Source organism: Orcinus orca, chromosome 17 (genome assembly GCF_937001465.1).
Source record: "Orcinus orca chromosome 17, mOrcOrc1.1, whole genome shotgun sequence".
Lineage (NCBI taxonomy): Eukaryota > Metazoa > Chordata > Mammalia > Artiodactyla > Delphinidae > Orcinus > Orcinus orca.
The window spans coordinates 7788344-7816097 of NC_064575.1; the positions used below are offsets into that span (position 1 = coordinate 7788344).

Sequence of the window (27754 nt, forward strand, 5' to 3'; positions counted from 1 at the left end):
AAGTAAGCCGGAGAGACAGAGAGTTCTCTGGCCGGTTGATCAAATCACACTCAAAGCACAGAAGTTTAAGTATCGATTGCCAGGAAGTGGCACCACGAGACAGGCACCCGTCCCGGTCAGCGTGTGGCTGTGGGAGGTGAGGCGCTCGGTCTGTGGGAACCATCTCAAGTCGCCTGCGCACAGCCCCAGAGCTGGGCCCGGGCTCCCTGCCCAGGTGCCACTGCCGCCAGCCAGGGGAGGCGAGCCACCTGTCTGCCATCGGTCACGTGAGATGAGGCAAAGCAGTGCTCAGAAGTAGCTTTCCTCTCTGATGTTATCGAGATCTAAGGGAAGTTAACGTTTCCATAAAATTAAAAGTTTTTCTTAACCTTTCATTTTGACATGATTTGAGATTTACAGAAAAATTGCAAAAACAGTGCAAAGAATTCCTGGTTTTCTTATAATTAAAAAGTATCTTGTGGAAAGATGCTTTGAGACTATTACGCATGACAGTCGCTAAGTGGTGATTTAACGATTCCATTGTTCCTCCTGAATTTACTGGTCGGGCTTCTGCTGTTAGGAAGAGCTTTACCTTCTTACCTGTCTGCTTATTTATAGCTGTGTGGACTTGCGGAGTCTTCTTTCATTCAGTGCGTCATAGTTCCTTACCGTCCTACCGTTACTTACTTTGCTCACATTGTCCCAGATCTGGCCGGTGGGAGCCCCTGCAGGCTGTCTCCTACCTTCCTTTTGTCTTGTCCCCATCCTTCTTCGAGCTCTTCCTTACTTTCTGGCACCAGAGGATGTTCCTAACCCATTTGCAACTTCCCTATTTAAGTCCTGGAACCGATCGTTTCTCTAAGGAGCCTTGGTTGTTTTTTACTGGAGAAGGGCATTTAGAAACCAAGATTTGGGTACTAGGTGTGCTCATTGCTGCTGGGGGGGTCATTGCTTCCAGACCTCTCAGTGGATGGGGCTAGGAAGGGCATGCACGTGCATGTGTATATATGATATGTATGTATGTATGACATATATACCTACATATGTTCCACACACATATATGTTTGTTATATATACACACATGCACGTCTGTCTACCTACCTCCCTACCAACAAGGAAAACCAGTGCCTTTATAGTGATACTTCCGATTTTATTTCAGTACCACAGGGTTCATTCTGTTCTTTCCTCTTCCAATATCAATAACTCCATTCTTTCGACTATGAGAAACCTGGCTCCTGTTTTCCATAGTATATTTTCTTATTTGTTAACCCTAGGGTGTATAGGAAGTGCTTTCAGAATTACTAGACCATATTTCTGTGAAAAAGAAGCCTGCTAACTAGCGTTCATTCAGTATTTGTTTAGAGTTCTTCTGTCTTTAGCCTGATGCTGTAGAGGCTAAATGCTTTTTCCAGTGTTTCCTCAGGTTAGTTCTTCTCCCCGACCCCCTTCAGTGCAATGTTATTTGCTACTCAGTTTGGTTCATTAGTTTCTGTGTTTGGATTCCATTGTAGGCCGCCCCCACCCCCATCCTTGTTGATTTTCTTTTCTTTTGCTTTTTGCTTTTTTCCAAGTTCATGAAATATTAACACGGTTCAGTAGTCAGAACTGTACGCAAAATGATGCCCAAAGAAGAGGCGCCGTCCTCCCTTCCTTTCCACCTCATTCCTAACTTACCTTTTCATTAATCCCAGATTTATCCTTCCTATAAGTTTTGGCATGAATGTGCAGATAGATACTATTATTTCCCCTTCTTCCTTAAACACAAAGGAATAGCATCAGTACACATTTGCACTTTGCTGTTTTCACAATAATACGTATGCTAAGTTATTCAGCATCAGTTCATAGCGTCTTCCTCATTCTTTGTTACGACTGCCTAGTACTCCTTTGCATGGCTGTGTCATAACTTATCCAGCCAGTCTCCTGGGTATACCGGCATGTAAATGGCTTCTCATATTTCACAGTTACAGATAATGCTGCAATATATATTCTCATGCCTGTGTATTTGCGAATTGTTGGAGGCGTAGCTTCAGGGTGAATTTTTAGAATAGGGATTGCTAGATCAAAAGGCATACATAAACGTAGTTCTGTTAGACATTGCAGAATTCCCTTCCAGAAGTGTTGTGTCAGTTTGCATTCCTACCAGCAATGTAGGAGAGCACCTGTTTCCCCACAACCTTTCCAGTGTGGTGTGGTGTGTTTTTTTGTTGTTCTGTTTCTTGTTATTTTTACTTTTTGTGGGAAGTCGTATTTCAGTGTGGTTTTAATTAGCATTTTCTTTTATTGTGAGTGATTTAGAACATCTTTTCATAAATGTAACGACCACTTTTGTATCTTGTTCTGTCAATTATGTGTTCCTATCTCTTGCCCATTTTTCTGTTGTGCTTCCCTCCGTTTTTAACAGTTCTTTATATATGTGGGATATTAGTCCTTAATCTGCGTTATATGTTGCAGCTATCTTTTCCCAGTTTCCGTTGTCATTTGGCTTTATTTATTGTTGGTTATAGCATTGTAAGTTTTAAAAAGTGTTTTGTATATTGAGATTTATTAATCTTTCCTTTTATAGAATCTGACTTTTGAATCATAGTTAGAAAGCCTTTTCCTACCCCCTGGTTAAAGAGGAATTTGCCGTGTTTTCCTCTAGTACTTGAATGGTTTCATTTTCTCTGTTTATTAGGTGCTTGATCCACTGGTATTTACTCTTGTATATGGGGTAAAGCATGACTCTAATTTTTTTATTGTTTTCCAAACATTGTTTTTCCAGCACCATTATTAAAAAGCCCATCTTTGCCCGGGTGATTTGAGATGCAGTCTTTATTGTGAACTGAAGATACATATTTATTGTATCCATATCTGTTACTTATTCTAATCCTTTGCTCTGTCTCTTCACGAGTCAGTAGCACACTATTTTACTTGTAGAGGATTTATAGTGTATTTTAATATCTGATTTATCTAGTTTCTCCTAAGATGTTTCCTGTTTAGTGTTTTCCTGGATGTTTTGCGTGTCTATTTTTATATAGAAATCTAGCATTCACTTGTCTAACTCCATTAAAATGGTTGTTTATACTTTTATTTACATTGTGTTAAATCACAAATTTATGATTTATGATGCTGAGTCATGCTATCTAAAAACAAGGATGTCTTTCCAGTTGGTTCAACTTGATTTTCGTATCTTTTAGGAGGGTTTTAAATGCTTCCTCATGCAAGTTGCACACACTTCTTGTTAAATATATTACTAAGGATTTTGTCTTTGTTGATACCGTAAAAGAGGTTTTTCCGTAATGCGATTTCCTCTAAGTGGCTGTTATTTGTGTGAATGGAGACATTTGACTTCTGTCTGTTAATTTTATATCCTGCTGCATAACGGAATTATTTTATTTTATTATTTGAATTAGTTTCCTAATTGATTCTCTAGGGTTTTCCAGTTATGCAGTCATGGCATCTGCAAATAAAGATAGTTTTACTTCTTGTTTTCCAGTTATCACTCCTCTTGTTGTCTTCTCTCATGTAATAGCATTGGCTAATGCCTGGAATATGATATTGAATAGTAGTGGAGATATGGGCACCCTTGCCTTGTTTCTGATCCTAGAGCAAAAAGCCTGTGGTTTTTCTCCATTGAGTTAAAGCGGAGCCACTGCCAGAAAGTTTCAGCCCAGTTTACAAGAGGGAGAGCAGGGCTGGACCCAGCTGCTCAAGTGCCTGTGTCTCCCTTGTGGTCACCCTGGCAGTGCTTTACGGCAGGTTCACCTCAGCCGAGACAAGGGTGCTGACTGCACACATGCCTTTTTCTGTCCAATAATTAGGAGACTAGACTAGGTGATTTTTATAATATTTGGTTTCTGTTATAGCAGTATTGCAAATTATTTATTGAAAATTTGGAAATTACAAGTTGAAAGTAGAAGATAGAATACTTGCAGTCTTACCACCCACAATGATCATTACTAACATTTTGATGCATTTTCGTCTAGTCTGTTTTCTCTCTCTCTCTCTCTCTCTCTCCCTCTGTGCGCAGGGTTTCTATCAATTCATATCTGTACAAGGTATATGTATTTTAAAGTCCTTATCTCCCTTGGTCAATTGTAGAAGGACTAAATCAATCCTACCTATGGAAATGCATATTAGACGTTACATAAATACAAATGATGTGATATTTAATGTCAGAAGCCTTTTCCATATCGTTAATTATTTTTTGAGAGATTTTATAGTGGCTGCATAATTTCTAAGAGTAGTGGTACCTTGATTGTGAAAGCACCTCATTTCTTTTTAATGTCATCACCAGAAAGAGAAACAAGAGACAGTCGAGGCCATGGAGGGGGGTGGGGGGGGTGGCAGAGGGAGGATGATAGTACAGAAGAATATTGAAATACCAAACGAAAGAATGTCAGAGGTACCATAAAACAGTAACTATATACCAGTGAGTCTTGGGGATGGACAAGGAAGGGTGGGGAGTATTCAAGTTCAGGTCAGAGAAGACACAGCAAATGCTCAGCACAGGCCTGTGGCAGGTCTGAACGGGAGGAGACTAGCCAGTGCAAGGAAGAGGGTAGACAGTAGGGAGTGAAAGATTCACAAGGGACCCCAAGGGGCATCAGTCCTCTCAGAGCTGGGAGACTGGAACTGACCAGGAGCTGGTTGGGGACAAGGGAGTTCCGGAGCTGGTGGTGGCCCTTTGCTGCCCAGCAGCTGTAGAAGGAGGGAGTTGGGTTTACCTTTGCTCTTTTAAATTTGAATTCTTTTACCTTGACAAAAACCTTTTATTTCTCAATTAATGATAAAAGGCTCAAAACAAATTCATAATTAAGGCCACCCTGTAGTGCTAATTGTTTTGTATTGAAGTGTAATCCATTCACTTATGAAAACAGCTTGTTACTAGGTCATTTCCTTTTCTTTTCTTTTTTTTTTTTAATGGGAAGTGGGTAAGAGAACTGCAGGCCCAGGACAGAAGGCAAATTTTAGGCATTATTATTGATTTTCTTTTCTTATTCTCAAACATTAGTAGTTATATTGAACGTGGCTTGGCAACCTCTGTGAGTAATTAAACAGGTTATCATGTTAATTATCTGTTTAGTTCATTTGGGGGGGGATGATAATGAATATGTATAATAAAAGATTAATTATCTTCTACCTGTTTCAAGGATATTATTTTGTTCTTTTAGCTCTTATCTTCATTGTCAATGGGCATCTGTAGAAGATCTGGAAAAAGATAAGAGAATTCAGCAAAAGATTAAACGATTTAAGGCAAAGCAGGGCCAGAACAAATTCCTTTCAGAGGTATGGAAAACCTGGTTAATTTTCTAAAGTATTTACATTTTTAAAATGTTCTGCCTTTTGAATTTCAGGTCAGTATATTATTAAGAAAAACTAGTTTGCCTCATTTGGTGCTGTTACTTGCATATCGGTAACTGGTTATTGCTAAAATAATTTGTAAACAGGAAATTTCTCATTCTTCCTGTTGCTTAGTTCTAGAAGATACTGGTCCTTATGATATTATGTGGAAATATGATGGTACGATTAAATCTTGTAATGAAAATACAGTTAGTAGACAGTGAAAAAAGTAAGTAGACAAAAGTCCTACTAAGATTTTAGCAGGGTAAAAACGCTGCAGTGAGTATTAAGTATAAGTTCTAGGATATAAAAGTTTCTTTCTGTTGGGGGAGGTGTGTGACAAATTTCTTCTGTTCAAGTCAGTGCCTAATTACAGAGAGTTTTCACTGAACTCCTTTTCACAGATTACGCGCTGTGGTACAGGAGTTGATATAATATTCTGATACCTTTGCCTGCCCCCCTTTATCCTAGGTTATCAATCATGATGAGAAGGTACCCATACCTAGGGCAGGGAAGAAGTCCTGCATGTTTTACGAAGTGCCGGGTTCCCCTCCAGTGTAGTCAATTACATGGACAAAATGCTCTCACAGAGCGCTTCCTGGGGTCCCTGGGCTTGTGGCCACCAATTTGCTTTCACTTTACAGCCTGAAGCAGATAAAAGAGAAACCTTCACATTGAAAGACTAAATTGGCTGATTTATTAGTTTTCCTCTCCATAAGGGAATTAACAGAATGCAAACTGTAAAGAAGTGTGAAATTTGATGGAAAATAATACCTGCTTCACGACCAACTTCACACACACCGACCCCTTGTTGGAGATGGGGGAACGGGGGACCGAAGAAAGTTCCGTAGTTTTATGTCATAGAGTCAATCCTTATACCCTCAGGTGACAGGTCTGGGTTCTCCTGGAATCTGATTTCCACGCCCCCAAAGGCATTATTGTAAAATCTGCACTGGATGGGAAATGAGGCGGAGGGGATTCCGCTAGACAGATGTGTCCATGTCACCGAGCACCAGCCTCCTTGCCTGCGGTGGTCAGCACCAAGGGGTGCAGGTGCTTGGATGGGACTCACTCCCTCCTGTCCTGGGGAATATGTAGGTGATTCTTTCTTTGAAAGGACAGGTTCTGAGAAAATACTAGGAAGTTCTGTTTTTCATGCCCCTTAATGAAACTAAAGTTAAATGTTCGTGATATTGGGCAAATTGAAATCCTTAGCTTCCTCCTAGAAAGAGACACTGTACGTTCTACTGATGTTTTTGTGCATCCGTGTTAGGAAAAGGAAAGAGTACAGTGGTTACCCCCACCCTGCTCCTTAAATCATGGTTCTGCTCATTAAATTTATTTGTGCTTCTTGGAGTCGGATGCCCTTCAGGGACGTGGGCCCGGCCCGAGGTGTGTAGTCTACCTTTTTGAGTCTGTCTCTGGGAATCACCTGTACCAAGGCTGAAATACATTAGCTTGCTGGTAACTTGGCAACTAGAGATCTCAAGTTTTGTCCTGAATGGAAGTAGCATAAACTTGAGTCTGAAGAGGTGATCTGAAGGTTAACAGAGAAGGATACCAATTCTCTTCCCCTCTTTCTTTCTTACATACACACACGCACCCCCCGACCCCCACCCCCTGCTCACCACACACACTGTTTGTCATGTCCCGTAGATGGTCCTGGCTTCAGGTACCCCAGGGTTCTGCTTCTTTGGGATTTTTAGTTATGACCACCTTTGCATTCTCTGTTTCACCTTAGGCTTCCTTTTAAGTCACTGCAACTAAAATCTCTACTCAAAAAGATTATCAGAACTGGACATTATGTCACACGCATGGTGGCATAGATGGCTCGCTTGAAGGATAAACGTGTTTAGGAGTCAAGTTAAGGATTTTATGTCAGTAATGAAAGATTCTGTTTAAGAGCAAGTTGTCTTAGAGCTTTTATCAGAAGAGCCTAGTTTACGGGAAGTTCTAGTGCTTATGCTTTATATGAATAATACATAGATATTGTGTACCTAAGTCTAGAAGCTTTGACAAAGCCAGTGCATTTAATATATGAACATTTTAAATTAACGGAACATTTCAAAGGTTTTTTTGCCTTCGTCGTGAACTCTGTGTAAAGGCCTGAGGCAGTTGAAACACATTCTGGTATTTCTGGCTTTTGTTTTATAATTCACAGTTCAAAGCATCCAGACTGGGTGCTGTAAGTGGACCCAGGGGCCCAGGGAATGTTTGTTATCCTCAAGCCAACTGTGACCAAACGGCCCTTCAACCTGCAACTCAGGGGATACAAAGAGTATCTAAGTGGCTTGTAATATGTCTTTGCCAAGCATTTGAATGAAGTTATATTACTGATAAATTAATCTCTAGAAACACATAATAATGTGTCTTTTCTAACTTGTCTGACTCTGAGTGTGGCTTAGTCTGTAACTTCCTTTTGAGCCACGTTCTGTTCTTTTACATGAGATAACTTTGCAGGCACGCAGCCTTATTTTAGTTTTGTAAAGATCGTTAATATATTGGCTAAAGAACCCAATTTTTTCAGCCTCATTTCTTTATCCTTAAGAGTTTTAGCCAAATGCTCTATGTTCAGTACAAATAAATCATTAGAACACTTAGATGAACGCCAAGACTGTGTTCAAATGAGGTACTAATACTGATTGGCAAAGACGACCAGCCATCATAAGCTCTGTTCACACCAAAATATGGAATTCACTGGTCTCAGCGTTTTTAGCTTTTGAATAACATTCTGCAAATGATGCTCTGAGGCATCAGACGACTCCAGTAGTTATGAGACTCCAACAGCACTTACTGTGCATGGCTCTGAGTCTTCACTGCAAGCTGTGGTTTCAAGAATGTCAAATGCATTGTGTGCCACAAGCCTTTTGGATGGCTCATTAGTGAATTATAATTTCACACTTCATTTAAAATATTCTTAAACATTTTCTCACAGTGAAAAGGTTTCACACAGTAATTAAAAGACCCAGTTAACAAAGTCTGAGAAGTCTGATTTCCTCATGGGGAGTGATTTTGCTAAATTGTAGCATTTCCATTAATATGATAGAACTTGCTGAATATAAATTGTGTATTGCCGTGACCCAAAATATTATTGCCTGATGAAGAGTGAAATAGTGTCTACTCTGAGGAGTTAAATAAACATTCTAACTTTTTTTCCTTTGGTGTAGATTGAAGATGAGCTTTTTAATCCAGATTACGTGGAGGTTGACCGGATAATGGACTTTGCACGTAGCACAGATGACCGGGGAGAGGTAACAGAAGATCATTTGTATTAGAAGCCAGTGACTCAGAGAGCTTATGTGTGCTTATGGAGAATGATGGTGGACTCCTAGATCTGGTTCTGGTCGGGGCCTTGGGTTATGACACACTTGCTCTAAACTTAACTGAAATTTATTGACTTACTATTAGTTTTAGGACTTTAATAATCACTGTAAATGTGTTGTTTTGTTTAGTCTGAGAGCTTTTTAAAAGAAATCAGTTTTCAGTGTGAAGCAAATAGACTTTTTGCACGGTTCCAGATACGATCAATAAAGGATTCAATGTATTTTGGTATAAATCTATTACGTAGCATGAATTTCCCTTATAAACTAAGAGTGCTCTTATAGCAGAATGCAGTGCAAAGATATTTAACATTGGACGTCCTTAGTGAAGCTGACGGACCTCATTTAATGTGGTGCACAGAAGATACTATAAAATCTTTCTCTTTATGAGATCCCAGTCTAGGCATGCCCAGGTTGCTTTGCAGAACCCTACGAGGCTGTTAAGGACAGTCGGTAGGGCGTAAGAGTAAAGACAAGTCTAGTGACTTCTGAGCATTGTGTCTTAGTAAGTCTGTGCCCACCCGCCATGAGGTATGTCATTCCTAGCTTCTTCCTGTAAATTAAACTTTGTAAAGGTTTGTATCTTGCTTGTCTAGTGAGTCTGCAGTGAACTCCCATTTTACTCCAAACTCTGTATCACGAGGTCCACGATGTTTCAGAGATCGTGTCTGTGACATGATGTTTACCTTTCTCGTTTTGCTAAGTTGTACTTTAAAAAAATTTTTTTTTCCCATCGTATATTTACCTAGTACAGCAAATGTCTGTAACGTCACAACCAGGTCAGTGTACCTTGGTCCTGAGATGAAGATCAACAAACCAAAATATTTTCAAAAAGAAAGACAAAGGAAGTCCTATTGATCTGCGTCATCCAAACTGTTTTGCTCTGCAGTCTTTCTAGAGCTCAAACACATTATTTTAAAGTGATAGCGTGCAAATAGTATCTCTTTAAGAAGAAGGCAGAAATCTTAATAAATTGAAGTCTGTTTCTCATTCCTTAAGAAAGTAGCCAGTTAGGCAAATATGTAAACACACCAAGATGGGTTACCGCATGAGTCTGAATCAGACGCCCGATGATTTGCACAGATAAGAACAAGGCTCAGATACGGCTTTGTTATTTGCTAGCCGTGTCTGTGTACTTTTTTGGCTTTTGAACATGACTTACCAGTGGCTTAGATAAAAGTCAGTTTGTTCTGATAATATTCAGTGATATTACTTCCGGTTTAGACTTGAGACTCTGTAACTAAGGACTCCTCGTTCAGTGGTCATAGCTCTAAAACTTCTCCCAGCTCCATCTCACTGTGTCTGGGGTAGTGTCTGTCGGTAAGTGCAGTAGAGCATGAGCCCAACTGTGCTGTGTTTAAACCCGGCCCAGCCTGTGACTCACTACCTGGTGAAGTGGTGCTCACTGCCTTATGAAGACAGCACGTGGGAGCTGAGGCAGGACATAGACCAAGCCAAGATCGAAGAGTTTGAGAAGCTGCTGTCCCGGGAGCCGGAAACAGAGCGCGTGGTAAGGAGGGCGAGTGGCGGTGGCTTTAATGTATGCGGTCTCTGAGAAACCACTAATGGGACTTTTACTATATTTGAAACAGGAGCGACCTCCTGCTGATGACTGGAAGAAATCGGAGAGTTCCAGGGAGTATAAAAACAATAACAAACTCAGGGAATACCAGTTGGAGGGAGTAAACTGGCTACTTTTCAATTGGTACAACATGTACGTAAAATGTGGGTTTTTTTCACTTAAAAAAAAAAAAAAAGCCTACAGTAGCTCTTTTGTCGTTATCTAAAGTATTGATCAAATATAGCTTAACATTTTAACTCGCTAATAGAAATTATTTTAAAAAAAAGCAAACACTGGAAGTATGCTTAATATTTGTTTACTTAACACATATTAATATAGAGATTGCTAGAAGTGTGTAGCAATAATTTTTATGTCTTAGAGCATTTTGTTTGAAACTGTATTTTGTTGTATGTAAGGGAACATCTAAGGCATGCATTTATGAGTATGAAAGCACTGTCTTGTATGTATACTTACTAAAGTTTCCTTGTTTTATTTCCCTCCCAAAGGCGAAACTGCATTTTAGCAGATGAAATGGGTTTGGGAAAAACTATCCAGTCCATTACATTTCTCTATGAGATATATTTGAAAGGAATCCATGGCCCTTTTTTAGTAATTGCCCCATTGTCCACAATCCCCAACTGGGAAAGGGAATTCCGGACCTGGACAGAGTTGAACGTGGTTGTGTATCATGGGAGTCAAGCTAGTCGTCGGACCATTCAGTTGTATGAAATGTACTTCAAAGATCCCCAGGTAAAGCATCACAGGCGGGCGGTCCTTAGGCTTATAGACATTTTAAGGCGTTGGATGTTAAAATGGTCTCAGACCTTTGGCAGGGGAGGTCTAGATTTTGCAGATAAGAGAATTTTGCTTTAGATTTCTTACCCAATTTGTGTTTGTCTTATAATTCCACATCTTTTGCTTGCAGCTCTTTATTTTTATAGCCTTGGTCATTCTAATTATTAGAATGAATGAAATTTCGTTTTACCTTGGATGACTGCTAAACATCATTTAATGTGTTGATATGCTAGTTTGGTTTATTTTGCAAGCCCTAGAAGAAAGCGAAACAGAAAATGGAGTTTTTTAATGTGAATGGAAAGAATATTGTGTTATTTATTGTTGCTAGAAGTGAAAAATACTAGGTATGTGGTATTAACTGGTACATTGAATGAAATATACCCAAAGGGGAGAATTTATACTTTGGCTCTTAGTAGCAACTGCTATGATTTTTAACTAATTTTAGTTACCTGTCTGCAATTATCCTATGATATTGACAGTGAAGCATTATAAATGACAAAGAAGGAAGAATAAATAGTATATGTGAAAATAGTTTTAAGCAATAGGTAGTAAATGGAAGTCCTATAGCTGGAAATAGGGCAGGGTTTTGTTGTCTGTGTCTGTTTAGCTTGAGTGTAAAATCTGCCCTACAGTTAAATACTTAAAGGAGAAAAAACCTAAAATCTATTTTGGTGTTGATCTTTAGATTTGGGAAATTGTTATAAGTTCTGTCCTGAGTTGAGTGTTCTTTTCGTGTTAGCACGTTAAAAGTAAAAAGTAAAAAAAAAAAAAAAAAAAAGTTAGCACGTTAAAAAGTAAAAAAAAGTTACAAAAGTTTAGATACATAAATAAAAAGTTTTAAAAAGTAAAAGCGGTTTAAAAAAGTTGTCTTCGTACATAATCTCTTTGGCCTTTCACCTTTTGGAGTCTGTAGGATGTAACTAGAATGGGCACACTTAGTGACTCTTCACTGCGTGTGATCTGTAAGGAAATTGGGTTGGAAATTTTACTAACAATTTTCAGACTTCCTTGAAAAAGGTAAGGTTTTAAAACTCTGTTGTACCATAAGAGCTTAAAACCTCCAAAACACCTTGAAAACAAAGTATAAGTGTTACCTAGAATAAAGATGTCCCCAAGGGGATCAATACATATATTTTACTGCTGTTTATTCATCCTTAAAGTTACTAATGTAACCTTTAATGCTAAGTAATAATCCAGAGTTGTTCTTGTAGGGTCGAGTGATAAAGGGGTCCTATAAGTTTCATGCCATCATCACTACGTTTGAGATGATTCTGACCGATTGTCCTGAGCTGCGGAATATTCCCTGGCGCTGCGTGGTCATTGATGAAGCCCACAGGCTGAAGAATCGGAACTGCAAGCTGTTGGAGGGACTCAAGCTGATGGACTTGGTCAGTGGTCATGTTGGCGATTCCCTTGACCCTGGGTAGAATTGTCACTGACTCAGTATTCCCGTTGCTCTGAATCTGAATGATACCTTTGAAGGGTGTTTGCAAAACCAGGCAAACGCTGTGATGTATGCTCCTGCGCTTCCAGTGACTTAAAAGTCGCTGCCGTCTTCCTGATTCTCACGCTGTTGGCTGGTGTCTTTGCACGGTTGTATCACAGCAGAGGATAGTCATGGTATTTTTCACTGAAATGAGTTTCCAGTATTTGCTTTTCCCTTTTGTTTGTAAATACTGCCATTTCATAAGCTGTTGGGCCAAATGTTAGCTCCGTGATGATCATCCAGTTATATTCCAGGGCTCGTAGGTTTTGGCGTCCAGGGGCCAGGAGGACTTGTAGGTGCAAGTTCTCAGTAAGTTGAACGGATATCTGGAATTGGTTCAGTTCACGCAGACACTTAGAAGTTTGGGGCATTGCAAGACCTTGCGTTTGATCTGGAATTGTAGACATGTCTATCCCATACTCTTCCAGCTTCCTAAGGGATAGTCAGGGCTTCCTGATGAGATTTTTCTAGATTTTTTTTCAGTAGGCATATCATAGGAAAACATATTGTAGAAGTGGTGGAATTTGACTGATTTTCCTTTCCACACTGCTGTATGATTTTCTAGCAGAAATTACTACATGACTCAGTCATCCTCAGGTTTCTTTTCTCTCTATAGTTTACAAGGTGGGTTTTGATCACTTGTTTTTATTTTTAATGTACATTTAAGAAGCAAAGATATTGTTATTTAGCATGTCTTGGATGTTTTGATGAGCTTTTCAAAAATACAGAAAGATTTTTAAAATCCCTTTAGTGTTGACTTCTATAGATTAATTTGATCTCTTGTTAATCGAGAGTTTGAGATGGGAAGGAATATGCTGTATGTTCACGGCTTGTAAATTTCTTACTGAAGACTGGCACCACCGAAAAGAACACTTAAATGCTTTCTGTTGCAGCTGGTTCTTTGAAGCAGCTTCTTTTATTCCTAAATTAAGGGGATTGGATTAGCCAGCTATTCTTTTAATTAACAACAAACAAAAATCTAGTTTTGTTTAAAGGAAAAGGTCTGACTGAATTATCTTATTTAGGATGGGATTTCCCATCCTTAAGACCTTTCTCAGAGCAGTTTTGTATTATTTGGTGTTCAGTCCACAGAACGAATTAGAACACTTGTAAATAGTGAACAGTCTTGAAGACATGAATAACTATGCATGTGGAAAAGAGAAACTCTGTGGCTGTATTTGGTCTCTCTAGGTGATATTTTACTCTTACATTGAAGTAAACCTATTAATGTTTAGGTGAACATTGATTCTCATGAAATATCTAACTGCGTCTTCTGAGTAGGGACCCATCTTCACAGTGGTCCATATAAGACACAGTTACGGCACCGTCTCCTGAAGGCTTAGATAGTTATCTCAGTTTATTTCAGTTGTTTTCTGTTATTAGTGTCTGTGCTCCCAGGTAGTAGATTCTTAACGGCAAAACAGCCCTTCATTGGTGAGCACAGTTCGTTTAACTGTCAACATCAAACAACCTAATTGTCGCTGGGAGATTTCAAAGGATTTTCTGTTGTTTATAGTAACACTTCATTGATGGATTAGAATTTGCTACCCAGATACTTTTTCTGTTACATATTGCAGTGTTCTCTAACCATTTTCACATAATGGCACATATAGAAAATGATATTTGTATATCATACTGGGGTAAGCTGAGAAGGCTGGCCACTACTGCAGGTAACCGGCCCTGGGGTCCTGACTGTCACAGCCGTGCCGGCTGCCCCAAGGACTTGGCGTACCTGTAACTCATTCATGTCTCACCATGGGAAGCTCTGATTAACAGATGAACAAAATCATTCTTTTTTCTGATGATCAAGAATCTTTACTTTCACAAGAATTGTTTTCTAGATGGAACACATTATTATTGTTCAGAGTTAGAATATAATTATATTTGTCCAGTTCTGAAGAGCTCATTGCCTGGTCTTTAAGTCCTTACTTAAAATATCCATCATGAGAACTTATACACTGGCCACTTTTTGTTCATCTTTTCTAGAATAAGGCATGGTGCAAATAGCAAATAATAACTATATCCAGCTGTGGAGCAGGTCACAGGGAACTGCTGTTACCTGCACTAGACGCAGTTATGATGGAGGTGATTCGGGTTGTCTTTAAGTGCGTTCTGAGAAAGGGAGGACCAGTGAATGTTTTCAGCTCTCCCATCGCAAAGGAAATTCTTGTGAAGATGCTGGGATGAGGGGCATTTACGGTCCCCACTGTCCTCCACGGGAGCCCCGGGAGCAGGGCCATCTCCTTGTCCCTTCTTGACAAGGAGGGGACTCTCTGGAGGTGGCAGTAGTTCTTCGTGGATTCTGTTATCTCATCTTTCATTGTCAGGAGGCCTCACACAAATTAAAGACTCTGCTGAAATGAAATCAAATGGACGCCACTCCATCAGAGCTAAAAAGAATGGTAACGTTTTCAAGCCAAAAGCCTAGCTGCTGACATAGTTGAACTTGGAGATGATAAGCTTGGTAGCCCGTCTCTCACGTGACATTCTGTGACCCCTGTATATTAATTGTATGTTACATAATAGTTACTTTCAAAGGGAAACCTGGTTTTTTTTTGCTACCCATGCAGCCTTACCAAAGGGTCATATGTGTAATCATTCAGTGAAACTGGTTTTAAACAGCCCTTGAGGGGAAGCAGCATAAAAAAGTTCTTTCCCCCCCCCCAAATAAGTTAATTTTGAAATTAATAACTTAAAAGGCTTTTTCTGAAGTACTGATATTTGGTTAGCAGCTCAGCATTTCACTTGGTCACAAAGGATATAAAAAAAAACCAGGAGACAGTCTTTAGTACCCACACAGCTCTCCCACAGCAATAACTCTTTTCCTGAATCTATGACAATATTTTAAACAATTCTTGGATGAAGTAATTTTGGACTTGAATATGTCAGGGACCGTGGCCCAGGTTACTCAGCGGTATGGTGATACGTTAGAAAATCCTGAATTGATTTGCAAGCTTCTTACTCTTTATGAATTTAATGAGTTGGAAGATGATGATGGTCTGTGTATCTTCCTGAATCAGAGACCCCTTATTCAAAAGGGAGCAAAGGAAGAATAAAAGCAAATTGAACTGCTTCACCTCGCTTTCAAAGTACTCCATTGACAGATAAGACACGGTAGGTACTGAGAAAAAGAGCATGCCCTTAGGTGCATCACCATCCAGGGTTTACTGAGCACATACTCTCCGCTCGGCAACCAGGCCTCATCGGACTTCCAGTTGAGTCAGAATATTGCTTTTGAACCTCCTAGAAGGTGTAGCCACTTTTTGAAATAGCTTTAGTAACTGGACTGTGTACCAGATGGCCAAAGTAGAAAATAATAAGGCCCTTCAGATTAATAAATTCACCGTCGTTAAGACTGGTCACCATGTCGGATATGTGGAAGTATGAGGACAAGGGTACAAATGCATAAGGAAAGCTGGAGAAAGAGCTCGTAAACAGGAAGAATTGCCTTAAAGAAATACGTACCTTGGTTCAAGGAGACAAAGTTAGAAATGGCATCTATTTTAAAAAAAAAACAAAAAAGTGATTGTGGTATTTAAAACCAAGCTGACCTCTTTGCTAGTTTGAAATGTTTGCAGAAAAAAATAGTTTTTCATGTGCTGTTGCCTGTGGAAGACCTTCTATTGTCTCTGAAGTGAGTCATGCAGGAAGTAGACGGGGAGGGGAGAGCCCTGTCGGTGTGGAGAGCAGAGAGAAGCATGCGAGCTTTGTCTGAGCCTAGGGATTTGAGGAAAAGGCTTAAACTTTGGTGGGGAGAGAAGCCTCGAGATGTAGGGGACCTGCGAAGCCGCAGCACCAGAATGTTTCCTGGGACCTAAAAATCCCAGGAAAAAACAAAATGGCAAGACACGGTTACGGGGTCCGGGAGTCTGTCTGAAGCAGAGACCACATTTCTCGCGTCTCCGCCTTCGGCTCTAACTCCTGTATTTTACGCAGGGTGGGTGCTGGATTTCAGCGTTCCTGAGTGGAAGTCGGAAAATGCCTGTGTCGAGAGAGGCTCTGGTGTTAAGAGATGCGCTCTGTTACGATTTGCTCAGTTGCTCTCCTCGCACCCCTGTAGGAACACAAAGTGCTGCTGACAGGGACCCCGCTCCAGAACACCGTGGAAGAGCTCTTCAGCTTGCTTCACTTCCTGGAACCAGGTCGATTCCCTTCGGAAACCACCTTTATGCAAGAATTCGGTGATCTGAAAACCGAAGAACAGGTACTCACCAAGCCTCCTTTGTATCTCAGTCACGTCATTGAAGATTAACCCCCGAAAGGGCAGAGCGTTAAGATTCAACCATTTAAAAATATAAATTACATCCATTCCCCCCGCCCCCAGCCAACCTCAGTAGACCGGTGAGCTTTACACCCCCTTTCCTTGGACATTCTGAGTCTTCGTTAAGGTGGTGTTCTGATTGGTTTGTTTGTCCCTTTGCCCTCCGGAAGGGCTGTCGAGATGCATAGAGAGGTTCCATAACTGTTCATGTACTTTTCAGCCGCTGTGCTATTGAGTTTGGTGGTTTTGCCATGTATGCTTTTGGCTGTAGTGTCAGAAGCTGCTGAAATTTGTCGAGCCGTTTCCCTCCTGGAGTTCTGAGGTTCTAGTCTTATTTCTTACTCGGTCACATTGCTTACTTTTCTTGAGTCTACATATGTTCATTTAGAAACATGGGTCCTAACTACCTTGCAGGATTTCTGTGAGAAATAAATACGGTATTGCATATGAAAAGTGGTCGGTTATTTCATACATCGTGAGAGTTATGTTGGTGTTGGTTATTAGGCTGTATTTGAGATAAACACGGAGATACGCTTGAAATCTTGGTCTTCATGTGCCCCCTCCCCTAACTTACTGTCTAAAACCTCTTAGCTTAGTTCAAAGTGGAGTCTGTTTTGTTTTGTTTTGCTTTTCCTAAAATAAGAGCTGTCGGGTGTGCAGTATCCTATTGCCAGTCAACAGAAAAGAACAGAGAGGGACGTCCCTGCACGCTCATTGGTGCAGGGACCGGACAGCTCCTTGGCTTCCTCACGCTTTCTATCAGCTCTTTCTAGAAAGGAAGAGAATTGAAGTGTGGCACTCCCATGACATTGTCTCTTCCTTCCTCATCATCACAAAGGCTTAAGACACACAGAAGGGAAAACTAACAGAATAAGTGGGGTTCTTTTCTGCTGTGTTGTACCGTTCAAGCCTTCTGGCTGTTCAGGACTCCTGGGCAAGCGAAGTAGCCCATCGGAAATTGGCCACCTTTATGCGCTTCTGTTATGACATCTGTAATGTAAGATCAGTGCTTCCATACCCTTCCTGGGCTTTGACAAATGAAAATGAATGGTAAATAAATACGAGAATCGTGGTTTTTCATGTTAGTATATATTATACCATGCAAGCAAGTCATGATACCGGTATTTACTTGAGGTCCTTTTTTAGGTGCAAAAACTCCAGGCTATTCTAAAGCCAATGATGTTGAGACGTCTCAAAGAGGACGTGGAAAAGAACTTGGCCCCCAAGGAAGAAACGATCATCGAAGTCGAGCTAACAAACATTCAGAAGAAATATTACCGAGCCATCCTTGAGAAGAATTTTACGTTTCTTTCCAAAGGTGGTGGTCAAGCTAACGTACCCAACCTTTTAAACACTATGATGGAATTACGGAAGTGCTGCAATCATCCCTACCTTATTAACGGTAAGCTGCCCGCCTGGCACCTTGTTTCAGTAATTGTCCAAACCCCAGAAATCCTTTTCTCCCTCCAGACTGATGATGTTACGGTTCATAATCATCCCAGTGTGGGCTTCATCATCTTCCTATTCTTCACAAAGCCTCCTTCTCTGTAGCCGAGGGTGCAGATCTGTTGTCCCCGCCGATCCCTGAAGCAGGACCTCCACTCACCTTTCCTGTGTCTGCATCTCACCCCTTGAAGGGAGGTGTTGCTGCTTGGTGGCTAGAAGTCATCAAACATGGTAACAGTTAAAGAGAAATTAGCCCCTGATTGAGGTTTCCCTGCTCTGTATGTGTGTGTGTTTAGGTCAGAGAAGTTAAAGAGCAGCTTTGGGGTGAGAGGCAGCTGTCAGCTGTCTCAAGACTTTGATGGGAGAAAAGTTCTTGCAGTCTTGAGGCCTCTAGCATCCTTTCTCTAAGAGTGAGAGGTTATCTCGAGTGTTGATAATAGTTGGTTCCTGGTGCTGACGGATGCTTCATGGTCTTCCTGTTTTCTTAACTAAATTGATAGTGTTATGAACTGATATGAGTAAAAACCTGTATCGTACCCTTCTAAAAATCATTAGAGGAACAAAGCTTTCATGCCTATGATGTGTAAGATACTCTGGGGAATACAAGAACCTTCAGTTGGTGAGGGATTGAGATTAGGAAAGCTGTTAGAAAGCGATGGCATTGAGACAAGGATTTTGCCAGTCAGGGTTAGAAAAAGAAAGGGCATTTAGGCTGATGTAATCACATGAACAAAGAGAAGGAGGCAAGAGAACAAAGGGGGAACCTGCCCAAAGTATAAAGGACGCGTAAGAAACGGTGGGACAGTGAACCTTAGACACAGTGGGACCTTGTGGGAAGCCCAGATGCTAGCTCGTGGAATTTGGGTGAAGCTTGGAAATGATTAGAGATGTGATTCAGGATTGATCTGGCAACACGGTATGAAATGGACGGGAGAAGGGAAAGACATACAAGCAGAGAGCCCCGCTAGGAGGCGACTGCTGTAGTCCAGGCCGGAGTTAATATGGGTTAAAGAAAAGTGATGGCCAGCTAAATCAGGGTGCTTGTGTGCAATTGTAATTGGCCAGCAATTCAGTTAGGTTCCTTTCCAGGGGAGAAGGAACAAAGCCAGGTTTGTCATTATCACACTCCATGAGGTTCAAGCACAGCTAAATTAAAGAGTTCCTCGTCTCTCCCCGTTGCGTAGCTACACACGTACCGACCACCTCACATCCAGAAGTTGCAGTTACTAAACGACAGAGTAGTCCCCACCTGGGACTGTCTCGACGCAGCACACGAGGTCGTGGCTGTGGTGTGACATCAGTGGATGTCTTGTTCAAACTTTGCGCTCGTAGCTTGGTCTTTAAAGAGAGTATCACGTGTGATCATTGCCTCTTTAATGCTGCCAGCCTGCTAATTGCCATGTGTTTAAGAGCCTGTGAGGCCACTGTGGCGAGTGTCACCAGCCTGGTCCTGAGCTGGGGAGATGGAGTTGGGGCTGAAGGTGGTTGATGGTATGAGTAAAACTCTGGTGCATGGACACACGCACGTGAGAGAGACACACACACACGTTTTCATTTAATGTCTGTAAAAATAAAAAAAAAAAAAATGAGGCACGGTAGCTTCCAAGGGGAAAGAAAAGGCACTAACAAAAGCTGAAATGCTGTAGCAGGACGTGTGGGAAAGGAATGTCTCCCCAGTGGCTGGTAGAAATCCGCCCTAGTCCCATCAGTTTACCTTGTCGGTTTACATGCTAATCACGTGCCTTGAGCACTCTGAAGGGGGCAGCCCACCCCAAACCACGGCCCAGAGGTCCCCTCCCTGGCTGACGGCTCTCCGGGGTCATCCTGTGTCACTCCCTGTTGGCAGAGGTCCTGAGGACTTCCCAGGTGTGGATCCGTGGCTGTTGTTCTGATTGGTCACACCTCGAGGTCAGCTTTTCTGTCCTGACAGCAAGTTACAAGGTATCTGTTAAGCAGGCATCCTTACATGCCTTTGCGTTGGGAAATTATAGTAAAAAAAAAATACACACATGGACGCACCGGGTGTTACAGCTGCCCAGATGACCTATGTGAAGGTTGTGTTTCAGAGGTTGACCCAGGGCCAGGACTGTCTGTTCTCATCCACAACCTGGAGAAGGAAGGACAGAAGTACTGACCCAGTGCCAGCTCCATGCTCATTTATCGAGCAGTTACAGGAGGCTTTCAGTTTTGAAAATTAAACTGACATTTGGGTTGGTTGTGAAAGAGCAAAGCAGCCCCAGTCAGATGAAAGTTCAGTTCTACAAAGCACAACATTTCTGTGATCGTGGACAAGAGAAGCAACTGTTTGTGTAGGTTGAGAGCGATAACATCAGCAAAGCGGAAAAAACATTAGAAGTGATTGTAGAACACAAACTGTACATAAATGAGAAATGTTTCTAATATGTACTGAGACTTTTAAGAGCATCGAACAGTGTTAGGCGACCATAATAAACGCTTGGTAAGTGTTGCTAGTTGTTTTTCTTGCTAAAAGTTGAGCAGGTAACTGTATGTTGCCGTATGTGAGAGTGAAAATGATGTTGAAGACTTGGTAGGGGCCCCGATGTTTCAGGGCGACTTACGCATCCTCTGTTGGTGGTGGGGCGAGGACGGTGGAGAGCCGTGGGCAGAAAGAAGACAAGACTGAGCTCACGTGATGGAATGAATTTCAGAGAGAAAATGGTAATCTGCAAAAGAAAATAGTTTCTTGGGCTTCCCTGGTGGCTCAGTGGTTAAGAATCCGCCTGCCAATGCAGGGGACACGGGTTCGAGCCCTGGTTCGGGAAGATCCCACATGCCACGGAGCAACTAAGCCCGTGGGCCACAACTACTGAGCCCGCGAGCCACAGCTACTGAAGCCCGCGCGCCTAGAGCCCGTGCTCCGCAACAAGAGAAGCCACCGCAATGAGAAGCCCGCGCACCGCAACGAGAGTAGCCCCTGCTCGCTGCTGCTAGAGAAAGCCAGCACGCAGCAATGAAGACCCATAAATAAATAAATTAAATAAATAAGTAAAATTTAAAAAGAAAAGAATTTCTTGTTTGTTTGCGGCTAATATGGCCAGGTGACATTGCAGCTCCTGCCCTCACAGTGACCATCTGTTTAAGGAAACAGACTTCCACACTTCTTCAAGTTATCTCTGACACACACACACACACACACACACACACACACACTTTTAAATGTAAATGCAGGACTTTAGGGCAGTGCCAACGGTGTATTTGGGCTTATCATAACCTATTTCCAGTTAATTTTCTGATTTGATATTTACAAATCTAGCATCAAGGTAAATCTTTAACTGGTGAACTTGCAAATTCGGCCTTGTAATGACCAGAAGGGAGGTGCTGCCTTCCTCCCCAGCTCCTTCCCTGCCCTCTTGTCTTCAGCTCTTCTGGGCATCATACAGTGCAACAGGAACCACATAGGAAATATGTCTGCTGATACGATATTTCTAAATGAAGTGTTCTTAGTGTCCACTGGCTGCCACTCTAAGAACCTAAATTCACAGCAAAGAGCTGAATTGATTAATTCAGGAGGAACTTCTGTCAGATAAGAAAAAGTGTATTTTAATTCTGGCTACTTTTGATGACATGAGAAATCATTGGTAATATTGAAAAAGCAGGAAAGTTATTTTTGTCATATAAATAAATTTAAAATGAAAAAATTAAATTTACTAATTAGACTGAACTTATATTTTCAAATTTTTTACTAAAATAACTCAAACATGTTTATTTTGTCAAAACGATTGTTTCATTTTTAAAAGCTATTCACCGACCATTAGCTTAAGCTAAAATGCTGTATTTTGATTATGGACTGTAATCCTAATATGAGCAAAAAATAACTGCCCAGATATTATGAGTGAAATCTGTTTCTGACTTGCAGAGCTTTTAGTATATTATCCAACAAGAAAAAACTTTTTGAAAAGACCTAATGTAATATATGGATGTAAATCTGTTTCTCCTGTCTCCTGAGGGCCTTCTTGTCCTGAATCCAGAACCTAGATTTCTAAATTTCTTGCCTTGAAAAACATTATTCAACTTTACACAAGAGTACTTATTTAAGAATATTCTTTATTCAAGAATATTCCTGCCGATTCTCTTAAACAGCATTTTGGTTTTTACCTTTTCCTAGTAAAACCTTTGCCATTTGTTTCACTTAGATTAACATCCTGAACATTAGCGTTTTATTCATGTGGAAGGGGGAGGGAGAGACAGCAGTTTGGACCCAGCCGGCATTTTCTGCCAGGCCTTCCTGAGAAGTAGCGATGCACTTTGCGCGGACCTCAGTGCCCGGTCCAGGCATTAGTGACTTTAATCTGGTCTCAGTAAGATCCTTTGTTGATTAATAATGAACAAGCTGTGTTTCAGTGTGTGACCGTGTCATGACTTAACTTGCCCAAGTGCCCTGAAAACGGGAATGGAGGGCACTTCTGCCCCACCCACTGCTGTGTGCCACCGTTCTGTCCTCACGGCTCTGGTGGCCCAGCTCACGTGACCTTTACACCCTGTGAGGGTCCCGTATCCCCATCCTGTGCATAGTTCGTTCACGTTTAAAACCAGTGGTAAGAAGAGTAGTTTAAAGTTCCTGGTACGGTTTAAGGCTGAGGACAAATCCCATTAGATGGTTTTGTTTGTATTTTCCAAAGGATAGGTGACCACCCCTCTGTCCCCAGGGGAGAGGGGCTGGCTGAGCACAGCTGCCGGCCCTGATTGACCCCCCCGCCGGCCAGCGCGGCCGAACCCCTGCCGCCTAATTCTAGTTAAGCCACCTAAGCGGCTGCAGGCAGCTCAGCCTGCTGCTCCCTGAGCCAGCACGTCTGGGGTCAGGGGAGGAGGTGGAAGGGCTTCCATCCCTGGGAAGGTGCCTCTCTCTCCAGGCTTCTCTCCGATGCAGCCAGGTCTTGGAGCAAAGCAGAGGTCTCTTGTGGGGCGATGAGAAAAAGAGGGTTAGGTATAGAAGTCTTTCATGAAACAGAGGTCAGTTTTTGTTTTTTTAAAGCTTTGGATAATTCAGGGTAGAATTTTTGTACCTTAGGAACTCACCAGTTGAGAATGAACGTGGAGGGAGCTGCAGAGACCGCAGTAAAGATATGCTCAGGCACCCTGAGAAATCCCTAAAATGACCCTGGAAAATGGGCTTCCTGTTGTCGCAGCCCTTTTGGCTGTACTAATGTGCAGTTGGATACACAGACGTCTGCCCTTGCACCGTAACTGTTAGAACCCTGTTCCCTTGTCTCTTCGTTTCAGAACAGATTCTGTTATTTGTGTTTATATTCAGCTAGTAAACAGTTCTTCCTTTCTTTAGCATTTTAGGTTCCAGGTTTTCTGTAGGTATCTGGCCCTTGGCTTGTTTCTGCCACTTCTGGCGTGACAGTCTGTTGTTGAAATTCAGTTTCTACAGGCAGCAAACATTTGTTTGTTGGAAAATGTGGGGTTTTTTTCCCCCCCACAAATGCCTAAATGTGCTGCGCTTAAAACTTTGATCCCTTCTGTACTTCCACGGTTCTGTGTAGACCCTCCTTGGAGCCCGTGGACGGATGTGTGTTCATAAACATGCGTGCGGCCTCCCGGCCCTTACAGTTTGCAGTGGGTTTCGAAAGCAGGTTCACCGTTCTTACTACTAAAAACAGTATTCCATACCGTAACAGAATATTACAGCGTTCCCATTATGCTCTCCAATCTCTGCAGGTGCTGAAGAGAAGATTTTGGAAGAGTTTAAAGAAACACACAATGCCGACTCTCCAGATTTTCAGCTCCAGGCGATGATCCAGGCTGCTGGGAAGCTCGTGCTGATTGACAAGCTGCTGCCGAAGCTGAAGGCCGGCGGCCACAGGGTGCTCATCTTCTCCCAGATGGTGCGCTGCCTGGACATCCTGGAAGACTACCTCATTCAGAGACGGTGAGGGCCGCGCACCGGGCTGGCGAGCTGGGGTCAGAAGACGGGGCTCCACGCGCTTTGCCTCCAAGTGGCGTCGGGGGGGAGTTGTTTTTTTTTTATATATAATTTTTTTGGCTACACGGCACGGCATGCGGGATCTTAGCCCCCTGACCAGGGATCAAACCCGTGCCCCCTGCAGTGGAAGCTCGGCGTCTTAACCACTGGACCGCCAGGGAAGTCCCTTGAAGTGGCGTTTATAGTAAAGGGGATGGAGTAGGGGACATGTGTCACACCTCTTTTTAAAAGCTGTAGATGGGCATGACGGCTATTCCATGCGACACGTGCTTTTGTGGGCAGTTCTGCTTTCCACTTCTTTCCTTTGGCTAGGCGAGAATAGTTCTTACCGAAAATTGAAATTGTTTGTTGTTTCACTGTTGGAGGTGTCAGCCCTTTTCAGACACTGGAGAGGAAGCAGCAGGAACTTTAATCTTTGGGGCATTCGACCAGTTGTATGAAAAACTACAACAACACCTATTTGCTCTGAAATTATTTCTGATAAATAATGCCATTCTGTTAATATATATCCCATATTATAGTACTTGCTTTGAAACACCAAAAAAGGAAAAGCGTATTTTGGGCGTTCGTCAGGCCTCCTTGTTAACACTGACATTTTCTAGGTACCCGTACGAAAGGATTGACGGCCGGGTCAGAGGGAACCTCCGCCAGGCAGCTATCGACAGGTTCTCCAAACCTGACTCTGATAGGTTTGTTTTCCTCCTGTGTACAAGGGCAGGAGGTTTAGGCATTAATCTTACTGCTGCTGATACCTGCATCATCTTTGATTCCGACTGGAATCCCCAAAATGATCTCCAGGTAAACATGCAAGAAAATCTCCCCGATGCCTCCCTCTCCCACTTTTGAAAGTCATTCTGCTATGTCAGACCAATAAATTAAAATCGTGTAGTCGCTCAGGCAGTGTCCCGTGATTGGGGCAAATGAACCAACTAGTAATCAATTTATTAATAATGTGACAGTAATTTCTTAGTGTGTTAACCCTCTTCTGTTAAACTGCACCCCTGTTTATTGGAACAGATGCTCTTATAACTGACAGTCGAATCTTTTCTTTCTTTGGTAGCCATTCATTTCCTTTTTCTTCCAGGCTCAGGCTAGATGTCACAGAATAGGACAGAGCAAATCTGTGAAAATCTACAGGCTGATTACAAGGAATTCTTACGAGAGGGAGATGTTCGACAAAGCTAGCTTGAAGCTCGGTCTGGATAAAGCTGTCCTGCAGTCCATGAGCGGAAGAGAAAACGCTCCCAACGGGGTAAAGCACGCTGCCCACACCGTGCATTCACTCTCGCTCCATTATTTAGCTTATACTGAGAAATTTTCCGGCATCTGATTATCTTTTGGCCTCGATATTTTAAGCATATCTTGTCACACTTTCCTTTCTTGTCATTAGGGTTTACCCTCTTTGAGAAAGGTGAATCATTTGTTCAGTCTACAGACAATTCTAAAAATATTTCTCTAAAACAGGTACAGCAGCTTTCCAAGAAAGAAATAGAGGATCTTCTCCGGAAAGGGGCCTATGGTGCCCTCATGGATGAGGAGGACGAAGGGTCTAAATTCTGCGAAGAAGATATCGACCAGATTCTCCTCCGGCGAACCCACACCATCACCATCGAGTCTGAGGGAAAGGGTTCCACGTTTGCTAAGGTGCGGATCGATCCCGAGCGGCGGGTGTTCTGCGGCAGCGGCACGGAGTTTGTGTCACGCGCTCCCGGGAAGCACACGTGATGTCTGCTTTATGTTGCACGTCACGAGCTTAGTGATTAACTCCCGCTCGATGGGGCCCCCGATGCACGAAGCACTCGTTGTGTTTTGGGTTCTCTTCTCTGTACCGGGCCTCGGGGTCACCCTCACCTTGTCCCGGCCCCGCTTCCCGCCTCGCCAGGCTCGTCCTTTACCTGTGTTCCGGCCCCGCCCTCTCTGCTTCTTGAGCCTCTGCTCCGTCACCCTCTCCCCGCTTTCCTGTGATCCTGACCCCTGACAGCCTTCAGACCAGTCAGCTCACCCCTATCTGAAGAAGACCCCGTCTGCTTTCCGCTCTGGCTACAAGCCCGCAGCTCTTCTTTCGCAGCGAAGAGCCACGCACGCGTTATCTACGCAGCTCTCTCCCCTGCCTCCCTTTCTGCTAATTTCCCACCTGCCAGCTTCCACCCCTCCCTCACCTCTCCACTCCATCCCCTCCGCCCAGGACCCCTTCTGAGGCTTCCCCCATCCACACCCAGGCCCAATGCCACGCTTTCATTTTTAACAACTCTATTGAAATGGAATTTACTTACCGCAAAATTCCCCTACTTTAAGTGTACCGTTGAGTGCATTTCCCGTATTCACAGACTCGTACAAGTATCCCCGCATCTAAGTTTAGAACGTCTCCATCACCCCAGTAACAGTCCCCCCACCCCGCCTCCCGTCCCCTCCCCCTCGGAGTCCTGGCAACCCTTCAACTGCTTTCTGTCTCTCGAGGTTTGCCTACTCCGGACGTTTCATATACGTGGAATCATACAACGTGTGGTCTTCTGTGCCTGGCCTCGCTCACTCAGCATGTCTTTGAGGTTCATCCGTGTTGCAGCACGCGTCAGACATTCCTTTTTGTTGCTGAACAATATCCCATTCTATGGTTATACCTCGTTTACCACTTGATAATGGACATTGACTGTTGATCCATTCACTAGCCGATAATGAAATTTGGATTGTTTCCGTTCTCTGGTTATTATGAATACTGTTGTTACAGACATCTGTGAACAAGTTTTTTGTGGACATATGTTTTCATTTCTCTCGCATATATACCGGGAATGGCATTACTGGGTCGTATGTTAACTCTGTGTTTAATCCTTTGAGGAACTGCCAGACTGTTCTCTAAAGTGACTGTGCCATTTTCCCTTCCTACTAGCAGTGTTTAGGGTTCGAATCTCTCTGCATCCTCACCAGCGCTTTTCGTTGGCTGACTTTTTGACTACCGTCCTGTTACTGGGTGTGAAGTGGTAGCCCACTCTGGTCCGATCTGCGTTTCTCTGCTACTGTTTAGCATCTGTTCGTCGTCTTATTGGAGAGATATATATATATATATATATATATATATATATATAAAATCTTTGGAGAAATGTCTATTCAAATCTTTTGAACAACTCTGAACTCTTTTGAGGGAGTTCTCTTTTTTATTGAACTTTAAGAATTCCAGATAAAAGTTTCTCATCAGATAATACAATTTGCAAATATTTCCCCTAGTCTTTTCCTAATGGTGTTTAATTTTAAGAAGCCCACCCATTTTCTCTTTTATTGTTTGTGCTTTTGGTTCATTGTTTAACCTTAAGTCACAGAGATTTGCTCCTGTGTTTTCTTCTAAGAGTTTTATAGTTTTCACTCTTAACTTTATGTCTCTGATCCCTGTTGAGTGAATTTTTGTGTGTGATGTGAGACAGAGGTCCAGCTCCCTCCTTTTGCCTGTAGATATCCAGTTACTTCAGCTACTTCAGTTGTCCCAGCTACTCCAGTCTTGAAAGGCTCTCCTCCTCTGGGCTCTGTGACCCAACACCTTCTCGCTCACATCTTTCAGCCTCTTTTCAGGTTCTTTCCTCCATCCTCACAGGCACCTCAGATTCAGTAGGTACCAAAGCAGATTAATCATCCCTGTCCCTCCACCCTC

At 42.4% G+C, this 27754-nt stretch overlaps 1 protein-coding gene across 5 annotated transcripts in view; it reads left to right on the plus strand.

Moving 5' to 3' along the window:
• Positions 1-27754, plus strand: part of CHD7 (chromodomain helicase DNA binding protein 7) — a 178819-nt gene that overhangs the window by 125458 nt on the left and 25607 nt on the right. For all 5 annotated transcript variants that reach the window (XM_033437606.2, XM_033437608.2, XM_004274983.3 and 2 more), the window contains 12 exons: positions 5133-5247; positions 8469-8552; positions 9994-10131; positions 10214-10335; positions 10689-10932; positions 12189-12365; positions 16524-16667; positions 17871-18126; positions 23853-24063; positions 24720-24915; positions 25202-25369; positions 25582-25761. In XM_033437606.2, the coding sequence (XP_033293497.1) occupies positions 5133-5247; positions 8469-8552; positions 9994-10131; positions 10214-10335; positions 10689-10932; positions 12189-12365; positions 16524-16667; positions 17871-18126; positions 23853-24063; positions 24720-24915; positions 25202-25369; positions 25582-25761 (2035 nt within the window). The remainder of the gene's footprint in view (positions 1-5132; positions 5248-8468; positions 8553-9993; positions 10132-10213; positions 10336-10688; positions 10933-12188; positions 12366-16523; positions 16668-17870; positions 18127-23852; positions 24064-24719; positions 24916-25201; positions 25370-25581; positions 25762-27754) is intronic.